Source organism: Glycine max, chromosome 19 (assembly GCF_000004515.6).
Source record: "Glycine max cultivar Williams 82 chromosome 19, Glycine_max_v4.0, whole genome shotgun sequence".
Lineage (NCBI taxonomy): Eukaryota > Viridiplantae > Streptophyta > Magnoliopsida > Fabales > Fabaceae > Glycine > Glycine max.
This window is the reverse complement of record NC_038255.2, coordinates 2286084-2301216: the sequence shown is the minus strand read 5'-3', so window position 1 is coordinate 2301216 and position 15133 is coordinate 2286084. Positions and strand designations below refer to the sequence as shown.

Below are 15133 nucleotides of genomic sequence, written 5' to 3'. Positions count from 1 at the left end.
TAATTAAACACCACTGCTTTTCCAATGCAATTGTTTTCTTCACATCCAACATATCACTGTCTATCTCTATTTCTTTTCTTCTTCTTTTTTTCCTCAATCTCTCTCACTCTTCCTTTGTGTGTGGTCCTTCTCTTTTATATCTCTCTCATCACTTTCTCCATTTCTACATATATACCTAGCCTTGTATCCCACAACACTACTATATCTTAGCCTTTTCTCTCCCTCCCTTCTCCCATATTATATAGCTTGTCTTTTATTTCTTAGACTCCATCCATTCTTCTCCCCAATTGAATCTTCTTTATTTTGTTTCTTCACTGTCTCGTTATGGCTATAGTTTTGCATAGTAAATAAACTGAACTGAAGCTATCTATATAGCAGCAAGTGTTGATTTAATTACTTACTTTAGACAATAATTATATTAATTACACCAATTTATAAGCTCTTTATCTATCTATCTAGCTAGGGAAAATTAAAATGTCTAGCAGAAGGTCCAGGCAGCAATCTGCATCCACAAGGATCTCCGATGACCAAATCATCGACCTCGTTTCAAAGTTGCGTCAACTTGTTCCTGAGATTCGCGATAGGCGCTCTGACAAGGTACTATTTCAGAAACCCTTTTCTCTCTTTATGTCTCAACTTCTAAAACATCATGTGTGTTATAATAATATATAGCACATGATCGATGATAATTATCTTTAAGAAGTCATTGGTTAAATATAAGTTTTTATTGTATGGTATTTAGCAAGATCTTATATGAATTATTATTATTCAGGAACTTTCACTTACCACCTTAATTTATACTTTTCATAAAGAAGTTTGAAGCCTATCTTTCACGTTGCTCAAGCCTTATATAAGCAGATAGTTTGAATAGATTATATAGTCTATAGAATAATTATAAAGTAAGATAATTGATATACTAGAGAGATAAAAAATTAAGGTTGTAAAAATATTATTATAAATAATATGACTATATTATATGTAGTTTCACGTAGGTTGAACCAGATGTTTGTATATATGTACATATGATGGTGATAAAGTTGATTTAGTGATTGAAGTAAAAGGACATTAGAGAGGAAGAAGTCACACATTCAAATATTTTTCTTTAATATTCTAACAATATTAATAGTTAATATATCGATAATAAAAATATAACTGATGATATTAATTAAGCCACAAAGAAAGAAGATAGAGGCAATGGAATGGTATTGCTTGTTTTGTTGCTACCAAGTTCTGGAAGGTATAGTGTAGGAAGAAGCTGACTCACATAATGGCATATGGCTCGGATAGCACATGATGTAAGTCATAATATAATAATAATAATAATAATAATATGCAGTCAAGGAATATAGTCTGAAATATGACCCATATATTAAGGGAATAGTTTACAGAAGCTCCAAATCTTAAGCAGATCCCTATAGTGGTCAAAGGGTTCACATTGACTCGATCGTACAAATATGTGTAGTTTTAAAATACTATATATTAATTTGTAAAAGTAACTGTAACGCAGAACCCCAGAAAGAAAGAGACTTTAAAAAGGAAAAAGGTCTGTGCAGTGTAACAGTCATGTGGTTAATTTGGACCAATTCGTGAAACGAACCTTCCTGCTGTATGGTCTCTGAATGTGGTTGCATTGTACATAAAGATACTTATCATTCAAGACCAGAAAAAAGAAAAAAAAAATACAGTACATATATTTTACAATATAATATATAGTTTTATAATTCATGTTTTCTTTATTCTTATCTGTTAAACTACTCGTTTTACTTTATATTTTTCTCTCCCCTTTTTATATATATATATATATATATATATATATATATATATATATATATATAGCCTTTTAATCATAAAATAATTGTGATAAAATTTGATAAAGACTAAAGATATATTAGGCTTAGGAACATACCATCATCATCAACATATGGCTCAGTGGCCTGCGTTTTCCTTGTCACTAGTACAAACAATTTTATATATATATATATATATATATTGCTTATGTTGGTGTAAACATACTTATTTTTAAGAAGGAATGTCTTAATTAACAAGCTATACTTTAAGTGTATCCTAACAAAATTGAAGTTACAAGATGTTAGTATGTATATACTCCTTTACAAAAAAAAAAATGAACACTTGTTAACAAATTTGTTAACGTACATCTGCTCATCAAATTAAATTTTAAATATATTTTAAGATAATTGTAGTTATAACTTATTAACCTGTTACTTCTAAAATATAAATGATTATATGTCATATATAGCAGACTCCTTTATCTATTTATACATATATAGAAAATAAAGTGACTATAGCTAATTGAGACACTGACCTATGTTTTCAGGTATCAGCATCTAAGGTCCTACAAGAGACCTGCAACTACATCAGAAGCTTACACAGAGAAGTGGATGACTTAAGCGAACGACTGTCTCAGTTGTTGGCCACAATCGATGCTGATAGCCCTGAAGCTGCCATCATTAGGAGCCTAATTAACTAATAATATATATTAAGCGCAAGTAATCATCTAATTTTCCTATATTCAAGGAGATATATTATAAGAGTGTATTAATTTCTTCTTCTAAATTAGGTGGCATAGAGTGCAGTTTGAGGTGCGTACGTACGTCCTTCCAATATATTATAGTACATGGCAGGAATGGTGCACTTGTGTAAGTTAAAGGTTTTTGCAATAAGAACTAAGGACTCTCTGTATTATGGCTATAGTGCTATATAATAATATATGCATGCCACATTTATAGATGGCCTCAAAATGTATTAATTGTTAATTTTATTTCATTTATTTATTTAAGAACTGGTTTTTAGTGAAATCGATCTAATGACGTCTTGTCTTGTGATTTATCAGGCTGATATAACCTAGCTAGTGAAATAAGGTTATCAACTTATTATTATTATTGTATTAGTTTTTGGTTTGTAAGAAGATATATATTCTTAAACTCAAAGTTAAAGACTAATATGTTTAAGGTGTAAAATTATTCAAGTAGGTTTTATATATCTTTTGTTGGAGGTTATTAGGACCGAAATTTGATGACTTATGATATGTGTGAGAGACCAACAAATGCATGAATCAATTGATGACGTAAGATTGTTATAACTTAATTAAAATTTTTGAGTTAGAGTTTTAAATATATATAATTATTTTAAATATTTGGAGAAAATTTTTACAATTCATAATTTATAATAATCCTATTCAATTCAAATATAATTATTTCCATTAAAAAATATATTTGGTCTTAAAAAAATTATAGTTGTGAAGAATATGTTTCAAATTTTTAAAAATTGTAATTTAATGGAGGCGATATATATAACATGAACGTTATGAGTAGATGTGATTAATTACTTGAAGTTTGTCGGCAAAGTTGAGTTCAAGTTTCTACAATATGTCAATATTATAAACAAGTTCAGACTGCAAGTGTTTGAGGTGAGAGTGATTTAATCTAAATGTTGGATAGTTGCTTATATAATAGAAAGAGAACCCCCATTTTTGTATTCAGAAAGTGACACCAAGCCGAGACAGATGCCCAAAAGTGTCTTGGTTTTATCGGTTGAAGGTGAAAAAATTTGGAAAGAACTGGTTACACAAGGAAGCGTGCTCAAGTTTCCTTTTGCCTATAATTAACATGATTTTGGATAGTATTATACAAATAATATTTTTGTACGAAAGTTTATTTCTTTGAAATTATTAATTTTCTTAGACATGTTAATTGTTATGTACTACACTAATTAACGTTTCTTTAATATATTATTTAATAATTGTCTCTTTCTTTTTCTTTTAAGACTGTTCCTATATAACATTATGTCCTTTCTTAAGGATGTGCACTTTTTGTTGTTGGTTCTTTTTATGAAAGTCGACATTGTAGGATGCATACGTGGTAGTTAGTTTGTGTTTGATTTAACTTATTTTAAAAAAAAATATAGTTTATTTTTGTTGACTTTTAATTAAAAAATTAGCTAGCGTTTAATTATTTTAAAAGTTTAATAATAATTTTTTGCCTAAAAAAATTTAATGATTTTTAAACAAGTTATTAGACATTTTTTTTATGAAGTTATTAGACATATTAGTAAAGTATATAATAGTGAGTCTTTTAGCATGTGGTAAGAAGTTTGACTAATTTTAGAGGCAGTTATTTATGCTCGCCTGCCTAAATAAAAATGAAAAATATAAGAATGCACACCTCATTGCAGAAAACGCAGAAAATTATTCTTATCCTATTTCACTCTATTTAATTGAATTGTAAAAGAAGAAAATTTGAACTTCAAAATATACATAATTTAAACAAAGAAAATATTCATCCAATAGTGTTAAATGATGGAGAAATGCTGACTCGATAACCTACTTTAATTTATATATCTCACATTGACAAAAAAGAGTTGAAAATTTTAACCAACGATATAAAATCTCATTTTTTTTTTTGCTTCTGTTGAGTATTTCTTTTTGCTTCTGATATGAAATTTCATTTGTTATTTTGATGAGACATTTTTTGTTGTTGATAATGTTAAAAAATATCATGTTAACCATCAATCACACTTGATATCTTTTCCCACCATTCTTTGGATTATGCAGCGTGACTTAATGTGTAAAAAAATATTGAAAAGAAAGCAGCACACTTTTTCTCGTGCGGCGGCAATACAGACATGCATGTATCCTTTTCAAATGGGTTTAATGGGCCATTAAAGTATAATTAGTTTTGTTTTATCGATAAGAGTACTTAATTAAGTCCTAATCGTGTCTTGAAGAAAGATAAACACGTGATGTCATTTTTTAGAGATTAAATTAATCTCGCTATTTCATTTTATAAACTAAACTGATATCAAACCTAATTATTAAGAATCAAATAAAAATTTACTCTAGAAAAGATGACTTGAAGCTAGCCATGCCTGATGTTAATCATCTCAACCAATACAATCTTCAATCACCATTCACATTGCTCGATTTTATCCACCCTTTCACATCTCACGAGCCACGACAATGGTTTTGTCGTCTATAATCAGTTAATGATGAATTCGAAGTTCATATTTTAGTATACCATGAACTTCTCAATTTATTCTTTATTTGATGCCTATGATATCTTCAATCAAAAATTAAAAACTAATTTCGTAAGATATAAATATTCATTTAAGGAATTGATTTCTCGATTTTAGAATTGAGTGTGTGGGTTATCTGCCGATTAATTAGAAAAACATACGGATAATATTACATGTAATTCCAATTTAAAAATCGGCCTTTAATTATCATGAGAAGAAACGTGCCAGTGAATAGGCCATAAATTAATTATTGGATGGCTGATTAACCATATTGAGAAATTAATTCTTAGTGTAGTACTGAAGCTACATTTTAATAGAAATAGGGCTGGATATATAGGTACGTAGATCCTAAAGTCTAACTTTACTAGCTATATATGCATTTAGTTGCAAGCATAGTCAATAAAACGCTGAGATTTTTTTTATCAAAAAGAGATGTTTTTTATTATTGATTCCGAACTAGTCCTGCAAATGTTAGACCTGCAACAAAAGAATGGGAATAAATGTTTCTACGAAGATTCGTTATGTGCTTGTTAATACAAAAAATTGTTGAGTGTAGATCGAATAATAAGATGCTAATTAGTTGATAAACTACTGCTGAGTACAAAATAACTGAAAAAGAAATAGTTTAGGTAGAAATGAGTAGAACATAGTTGTTTAACTATAAGAACGCCATATATTAATGAAAGAAATTAAGCTAGTTTGTTTATGTAACAGAGCCTCCATTATTTAAGAAACTTGATATAGCCGAGTGTCATGCTCAAAAAACTTATTAGTCGAGTATATTAATTGGGTAACTATTCAGTTGAAAGCTAAATCATGCAGAAGATCGACGTCCAAGTTGATAGGAAATCTTAACCCAGATAAGTATATATATCTTATTCGGGGGACCTATTAACTGATATGAAAGTGTTTGAGTGGTCATAAAAACAGGGCATCTTTGGGATGAGAAGAAATATATTTTTTCCTTAAGGTTATTGTTTCATAACTTAAATCACTTAGGTCATGTTTGGATACTAAGCAAAATCAATTCTAGTCCCAAAAATTATGGTGAATAATTGAAAATGGAGAAGCATCAAAAAGTTGCTTTGTCGTGACCGTGGAAAAATAAGCAAGGTGCGGTGACTGACCGACCATATTTTGAGTGACATTTTATGTGAGTTTGTATCATTTTCATGCATTTTTCTTGATAGGAATCATGTTTTCACTCTAATTTTATGTTCAAGAATTATAAATGTTCGATCAAGTGAAAGAGTTAGAATCAGTACAAATCTATAAAGAAATCAAAGACTCTGCACTCCACAACGACCAAAGTATTTTACCACGGTTGTGGTGACCACAATGTTCATGATAAGATTAGTGCCTATTAGTTGATCACAACTGTTATAATTCAATAACAATCATGATTAATTCATGACTAATTCATAACGCCCTAAAGCACTCAATGTCAATGTTTTCAATCATGGTTGTGATTGATTTACCACGACCGTCATGTGCCTTTCTTGACTACTACATCTTTATTTGTATAAATAACCTTGAGAAACACTTCTTAAGACACCTTTTGTTTATTTTACGATTTTTGAGAGCTTTGGAGAGAGGGATTTGCATTGACAACAATTGAGGTCCTAAATTGTAAGGCTTTCGATCTCTTTTACTTCAATGCATGATTGTATGTTACTTAGCTTTACTATAATCATGGTTGGCCAAAACTCTTAACCCTCATATTGTGATGTAGTTGCACCGTGAACCTTAATTCTTCTTTTTAATAAATTTCTTCGATGTTATTCAAATGATTGTGTCATTTTACTACTTTCTATTTTATATTGAAGCTGATCACTCTGATTCTCAGTCAATTGCATCTTAGTGACCATCTTCTTGCAATTAACTGAATTGTAGAATAATAGGATTCATAAAACTCACATGACAACACTGGTGGCGTGAACTTCCTTTATATAAACTTCTTTAATATTCATCCATAATCCTAAATTGAATCTCAAATGACTAATGCATGATTAATTTAGAAGAGTATTCTCAGACGTAGGCTAACAATTAAATTAAGAGGTATTAGGAAATTATTTGATGATTAAGATATTTGAATAGAATTAGGAATTAGGGAGAGAAGTACAAGCAAAATCATAATTCGAATCTTTATCTCTCATACATACCTCTTTCTTGAAACTAGTGTCTATCTTTAGTTTATTTCCTTGAAAGCAATTACAACAACTGATGCAATCCTATCCCGCAAGGGCATTGGATAGAAGACTCAAAGTAGATTGGGCCAGAGATCCAAGGGAAGGCCCTAGGGTTCTCATGAGCCTTAGGGTAGATTTTGAGCCCATGGATTAAGTATGAGCCTGCTTATCTTTGTAAATATTAGAATATGTTTTTTCCTTCGTTTAGGCCTTGTATTTTGGCCATTCTAGTAGTATAGGGTTTTAGCCTTGTATTTCGAGGCATTTTGAGTAGTCTTTGTAGTAGAGACTTTTTTTTGTATTTTCATGTATTTTGTCATGGGGGTGAGCTTAGCTATTATATGGGGTGTGTAGCTAAGTTCAAGCTTCTCATCTCAAGGAGGTGAGCTTAGCTATTAGAGAGGTGTGTGTAGCTAAGCTCTAGCTTCTTTAGGAATCTTTTCAATGAAGCTTCTCAAGGAGGTGAGCTTAGTTATTAGAGGGGTGTGTGTAGCTAAGCTCTAGCTTCTCAAGGAAGTTTTCTCAAAGAAGCTTCTCAAGGAAGTTTTCTCAAGAAAGCTTCTCAAGGAAGCTACCTAGTCTATAAATAGAAACATGTGTAGCACTTGTTGTAACTTTGATGAATGAGAGTCTTGTGAGACACAACTCAAAGTTCAACTTCTCTCCCTTTTTCTTCCTTCAATTTTGTGCTCCCCCCTCTCTCTTTCTCTCCCTCTTTCTTTTCCTCCATTGAAGCATCCTCTCCAAGCTTCTTATCCAAGGCTCATCTTGGTGGTGAAGCTCCTTCTTCCAAGGCTTATTCCCTAGTGGATGGCGCCTCCTCTATCCTCTTCTCCTTTGTCTTCCGCTGCATCTCCATGGTGGAAAATCACCATTAAAGGACCTCATTGAAGCTCAAAGATCCAGCCTCCATAGAAGCCCCACAAGCAAGCTTCCATCAACAACCCTCAAACTCAGACTAAAAATCCAAAATTATTTAGTTTATGTGATTTAGAGTATTCGGGAATATAACTAGTCTCTAGGGTACAATATCCAGACTTTCAAGTCTACTATTATTATTATGTAGGATACATACACTTGTTTTGAACAAATACATATTTTACACACCACACCATCTACCCAAACACGCACTTAGCAATTGTAGAAAAAATTCAGTTTAACTAAGTAAAATGATATTCATAAGGGTACAACTGAATAACTATTAAAACTATATTTTAGGGATAAATATAAAAGTTGAAGCAAGCAGTTTTTTGTTACTAACGATCAATATTGACACTTGCACATTATATGAAGCTATTTATTTGATAAAAACATGGTTGATTAAATGGTCCGCCATAATTTCATAAGAAATCTAATTGTCGGAGGATGAAATTTTGATAATGCATGCATGGCAAAGGAGGTGGAGAACTCATTGGTTTGGTGCGTGAATTCATGATTATGCCATGGTCGTGAAGATTAAATTTGAAGCCAAGATCTTTGTCGTCGAAGAATTTTGTGATTTGTAAACTCTCACAATTACATAGCTAACAAGCATGCTTCATGCAAAGAGTGATTGGAGATGTCTTTGGAGCAAAACACAATAACAACAAAGAGAGAGTTGAAATTTCTTCAAGAAATTATTTAAAAGGGAGAAGAAGACGTCACAATTGGTTGTTTTAAAGGGACACTATGGAGGTTAATTATGTTGTTTGAAGGAACTCGTGCCACTTTAATAAAAAAAATTATTTTGATAAAATGTTTAATAAGTCTTACACTTAATGTTATAAATTAGTTGCTTAATTATAGCTTAAAATAACCTATTTTTAATTTAATGAAATACTTACAAAATAACTTAGGACATGTTTGAATCACTTCTTTGTTTTTGGTTTTAAAATTGTTTTCAAAATCAATTTTATAGTTTATACTAATGGAAAATTAATTTCCCATCCAAAAAATTTCATATTTTGAAAACTGTTTTCTAAAAACTTGATTTAAAAAGTATAAAATAAAAACAGCTTAAAGTTGTTTTCTGATTTTGTTTTTGGAATCCCAAAAGAATCAGAAGACAATTATATGAGATAAAGAAGTTTTTGCCTCTTCATAAGCTGTAAGTGCAGTGGGCGATCACGTTTATATATGAAATTCTCATAAATGATGCATACCTAGATCTCACTTCATATGCAACAGATGATGATGGATCAGCTTGCCATGGCGAAAGCAGCCAGTGATGCCACGGTGATAACATAGGGTGGAAAATATTTTTTTAACAAATAAGTTTAAACAGACAAGTTTAATGTAAAAAACATAAAAATAAAACTGTTGCATTTACACAAATGTAAAATATGTTGTTGCTAATGACAAGTTGATGGCAAGGATCAAGATAGACAATTATGAACATCATAGGCATTAGAATTGTTTTTTACAGAGATTTAAAATAAAAACAACTATATTTATATGAATATCAAATATATTTAAATCAAAATAATATTATAAAAATATTCTAAAAAATATTATTTTTTTAAAGCATAATATATATATATATATATATATATATATATATATATATATATATATATATATATATATATATATATCTTAATACAAGGGTCCAAGTGTTGTCTAATATGATTTAGGCCACAACAAGCCCACACTCCTCCAAGGCATTTTGATTTATAGTGAAAGACTTCATAGCTTTGGGTTTGCGACCTTATATAACCTATATTTCATAGGGCACGATTGGTGTTTCGTAAATCATTTGCTAATGCTCATTTTTTGGGTCTGCTTGTTTTAAACCCTTCAATCCCAAGGCTTTTGCTTCCTGCACTCCCCAATGTCTTCCCGCACCTCCCATTATTTGAAAAAATATGTGAATAGACAAATATGCCCTCACCCCCACTAACTTAACCTAACTTCTTCTTTCTTTTATTCTTTTCTTCTGCATCAAAGGCACCTCCTATTCCCCCCTTCCTTGCCGCCCCACACCTCTATTAGCTTCTTGGTTTTTCCTTTTCTTGTGATTGTTCGTGAGTTATCTCTGAGATCACCTTCCATATTTTTTTCTAGAAAAGTTGTAACTTTTGTTCCTTTCCTTTTTTTTATTTTTATTTTTTGTAATTTATCCAGATAGCTTGATCCGATTTGTGTTTTGTTGTATTTGGATCAAGCCATCCGTAATTGTGCCATGAATGTTCATTTTTCTTTTTTTTTAATATTTTCGATAAATGTTTCAGATAGCTTGATTCGGATTTGGATTTGGTGGTTTTTGGATCAAGCTATCCATAATTGGACAATGGAATCCAGAAATATAATCCTTATTGCATGATCCATAATATTTTGTAATGTTTCGGATCATGCAATCCAGATTACATTTCAAGATTGCATTGCCTAATTACGAATTAGTTGATCCTTAGTAATGATTGTCAATCTGAAAATCTATTTTGGATTGACTAATTTGTAATTTAGTGTAATATTATGTATATGTCAATTCATAACAGAATTCTGGATTGACAATCATTACTACGGATGAACCTATCCATAATTTTATTTAGCAAAATGGAATGCAAATTGGTATTGAGGAAATTGTTATTTTAAACAAGTATTTAGCAACCCAACTACTATGAACATTTATCATTTCCAACTATTATAAATCATTGCACTATTTTAATTTAACTTTTAAGTGTAGTTACATCTTTTAAAACAAATGACATCCAACTGCATAAAGTATCTATTTTTATACTAGTTATTATAGAAAATGATTTATCTTACCATGCATGACACTTTTTGATTAGATGAGTAAGTTCTAATTCAATTCTATAAAATAAAAATCGAGGTTGAAGTAGGTTTAGAAAAAAACATGAATGAACTCTGGAAAAAAAAGCAGGAATCTTGCACACTGAATCATATAGTTCTATGGAATCATATGGTTCTATGGCTTTCTTCCACGTTATTTCTATCACCTACCCTTTCTATTATTTTTGAGCAATTCGTTGATTGATTACAATTAGTTACACAATTTAGGCAATCCATTTACTGAAAACTCTCTCACCTTATTCCTTTTGTTGTAGAAAATTATATTTGTTATGATAGGTTAATTGATATGTAGGATATTGTAATTTTTAGGATAGGTTAATTATGTTAACTTTGACTTTGATTACAAATGTTAGAGTGTGTCAGACTATGTTCATAATATTTAGGATATATTTAAAATATGTTGACTTGAATTCTGATTATTGTACGTTGATGTTATCTTTTATACAGATAAGCCACATATAAGAGGTGGTAACTACACCAGACTTATTTTATCTGTATATCGGCTTGAAACACGTGCAATTATAAATGAGGAGTAAGAGATTTACAAAGCTCCTAAACATGTTGCAGCTAATGATGTTGCACTTGAAGATGGTGTGTTTGGTGATAAACCTAAGGACAAATCAATCCTTACTAAATATGTTGATCGTGTGGCTTGTAAACTATGGGATGGATTGGTATACCAATAACAACAATCTAATATTTAATTTTTTGTTAATTGATTTGTATTTCATAATGGAATATTGAAATATAATTTTTTGTAAGGCCGTGGAAAGTTGAAGCTAGTAGCACATGGAAGGAAGTTGAGGGATTTGCCCCTCCCCCCAATAAGGAGATCATGCAAGTGGTGCAGGATTCAGGATTACTTCCATTGACTGAATGTAGTTATGAAACCGCTGACAATGGACTTTTATTTGCTTTTACTGAGAGGTGGCATCATGAGACAAACACCTTTCATTTGGCGGTAGAAGAGATGACAATCACACTTGATGATGTGTCATCATTGCTGCATATTCCTATCATTGGTGGTTTTTATAGTTATCTGCACACGTCTAAGGAGGTGACCATTGCATTGTTGATGGAACTTTTGTTAGTGAATCAGGAGGACACATTTTTGGAGACTAAACAGTGTAGAAGGGGTAATGCTTGCCTATCTTGGTTGCAAGGCATTCATGCAAATAGGTGTAGGGATGAGCAATGGGACCAAACTGCTAGAGCTTACTTGTTGGACTTAGTGGCACTTAATCTAGTCCAAAAAAAATTAATTGCATCATGTGGTATGCCACCCATGATATACCTAGCTAGTTCACATGCACAAGCGAGACCATGTGTATATCTTATGATCCACAATGGTCGCTGTCAACACCAACAAACTTAACACGATCCAATTCATCTTCAATATGATTAAGAGCATACCTTGAAACAAATCCGCACAATCTCTTATATAATGTTACATTATGACTGTGACCTATAAAATGAATATTCTTCTCAAATGAGGCTTTAATTTTAGTATGTTACAATCTGATCAAGTTGTTTATGGCATCCCAACATTTACACAAGTTCCCCATGCTATTTTGAATGAACCTCTTTAAGCTCCAATGCGCAGACTCAACCCTATTAATCAACAAAATCCACATTAGTTTCAATATATTACACTTTGTCAAAATAAGTTAATTACATAAAATTTATGTTACTAGTTGTGTTCCCTAAGTGCATAACTTATTTGTTCATGCTTTTATAAAGCATTCCTTGTGAGGGATCAACCATGTATTCTTCATATACTTGACAAAGTACTTCCATGGTGAACATACAATTTTAAGCATCTTGATACGCCCTTCATACTCAGACTGAGTAGGGCAATCTTTAACACTACTACCCCATGCATCCATGATTTGATCCCATGCCTTTTTACGAGCAACATAAGTCTTGCATTTTGCTTTCACATTTTTGTAAATATGATATTAGCACAATAAAGTACTAGCTTTAGGAAATACATATTTCATTGTATTTGTCAAGACTAAATCTCTGTCAATGACAATCAATTTAGGCAATCCATCAACTCTATAAAAAGTCCTTTGAGCTTCTAAAGTGCCCAAACAAAGTTAGCCTCTCGTTCAACCTCCATGTATACAAAAGCTGCACAAAATGTCATTTCAGTTGGAGTCACACCAACAATCTCAAGTAATGGTAGTCTATATCTTTTAGTTTTGTAGGTATTGTCCATCAAGAACACTATGTTAATGGCATTAATCATTTTTAGCATCATGATGTGTCCAAAAAATATCGTGGACAACTTCTGATGTATCATTCATTCTATGCCAACGAATATACATATCTCATTCAAGTAAGTTCATCAAATGTTGCATTTTCATCATAGAACCTCTTCGAGATGAACGATACATAGTCCTTACATTATATACTTGTTTTATTTCACATTTCTTTCATTGTGCTATTTGAATGTCAACAAGATATTTTTTGGCTTTACTATACTCTGTCATATCAGCAAGCATCATCTTCTCTTCATTATTTAGTTGGTCAACATACAGATGACCTTCTAATGACTTAGATAAATCATGATTATGCGCCCCACAAATTAACTTCAATATTCATCCTTCATCATTTTTCAGTGGTCTTTCTCTCAGCCTAAAGAAACACTCACACTTTCTAGTTTAATTGACTGTGATTTGTAATTTTTTTTGTATCACCTATACTTTCCACCCCTTTCACAATCCAACACAACAAATGTCCTCCGTCCTGGTTGCCCTTTTGATGTATTTGACCTTAAAATGACAACAACAAAACCCACTTCAAATGCAACATCCCGAGCCCATTTCAATAGTTCATCTTAGGTAGCATAAACCTATATACAAAACATGCAACATTAATTTGCCAATGTATAATATTTTCAAGCTATTACAAACAAAAAACAAACACAAAATAATTACCTTTGTAGTTATGAATGCTTTGCTACAATCAACAGTTTTTCCAGTCTCTTGGTCGTAATCTTTATGAATATCTTCATCTATTCTAACGTCATTATTCATGTCAACCTCCATATCCACTTCATCTGACATCTTCCTCACATAATTGTCTTCCATATAAATCATTTAGAAGCAACAAAAATAAGTTAATGAACAAAAACTATCCAACATATTCTAACCAATTTATAATTAATAACTAAAACTAATATAAATACCCTAAATCAACCTTCCAGATAAGACAATGAAATGAAAAAAAGAAGTTAAATTAGATTGATTAATTTGGAACTTCAAAACATCAATTTTGGATACCTTGATCCGGAATACAATATAATTTTCGAATTAGGCTATCCGGAATTGATGTTTTGAAGTTTTGTATTAGTTGATTTGGTAAACACAAAAACTAAAAGCAGATCAAACAATCTAGAATTATTATTGCACAATTCCGGATTGATTGATGCAGACTAATAAAAAAATACACATCAATTCTGGATCAATAAATTCGTACTTGTATAAGAACAAATCCGGATTATCGAATCCAAAAATATGTTATATTTTTGGATTATTTGATCGGATACTATTATTTCACCATTCTTGATTCATTGATCTGGATTTGTATAACAACAATTATAGATTGTCTAATATGGAATTATGCCACTTTTACGGATTTAATTTCATATTCGTTGATTTGGACCTATCCTAAAACTTTGTTTTCTAAAAAACAATTACAGATAACTCAATCTGGTTATAATAATCTAACACAAAGTATAAACAACATAATAATCAACTCACGTGTGTTAGTGAACTTGAGCCACGAAAATGTGAGGAAGTGAACAAGACAATGTTTCAGGCATGGAGAAGTGTGGAAAACAACCTATGGACAAGTGAGGAAGACAAGTTTATTATGGCCATTTTGAAAAATTGGGAGGTGCAGGTAGCAAATAGGGAGGTACAGGAAGTATAAGCCCAACTCCAAATTGTAGATGAAGAAGATTTGGTACCCAAGAAATTCTTGTACCAAGCCCAATAATAACGTGTGAAATGGAAATCATGTTCCTTTTTTTATTTGTTATTAAAATGACTCAATTTGCATTTTGGGAAGGACTATTGCCTCATGCACTTTCCAATTGCTTCATGCATTCCCTTTTT

At 31.2% G+C, this 15133-nt stretch overlaps 1 protein-coding gene across 1 annotated transcript; it reads left to right on the top strand.

The window, feature by feature from the left end:
- The first annotated feature begins 234 nt into the window (after nt 1-234).
- LOC100305611 (uncharacterized) lies at nt 235-2638 on the top strand. Its single transcript, NM_001250981.2, is given in 2 exon segments — nt 235-597; nt 2336-2638. Coding segments are annotated over 2 exon segments (276 nt in total). The 5' UTR covers nt 235-474; the 3' UTR covers nt 2489-2638.
- The last annotated feature ends 12495 nt before the right edge of the window (nt 2639-15133 follow it).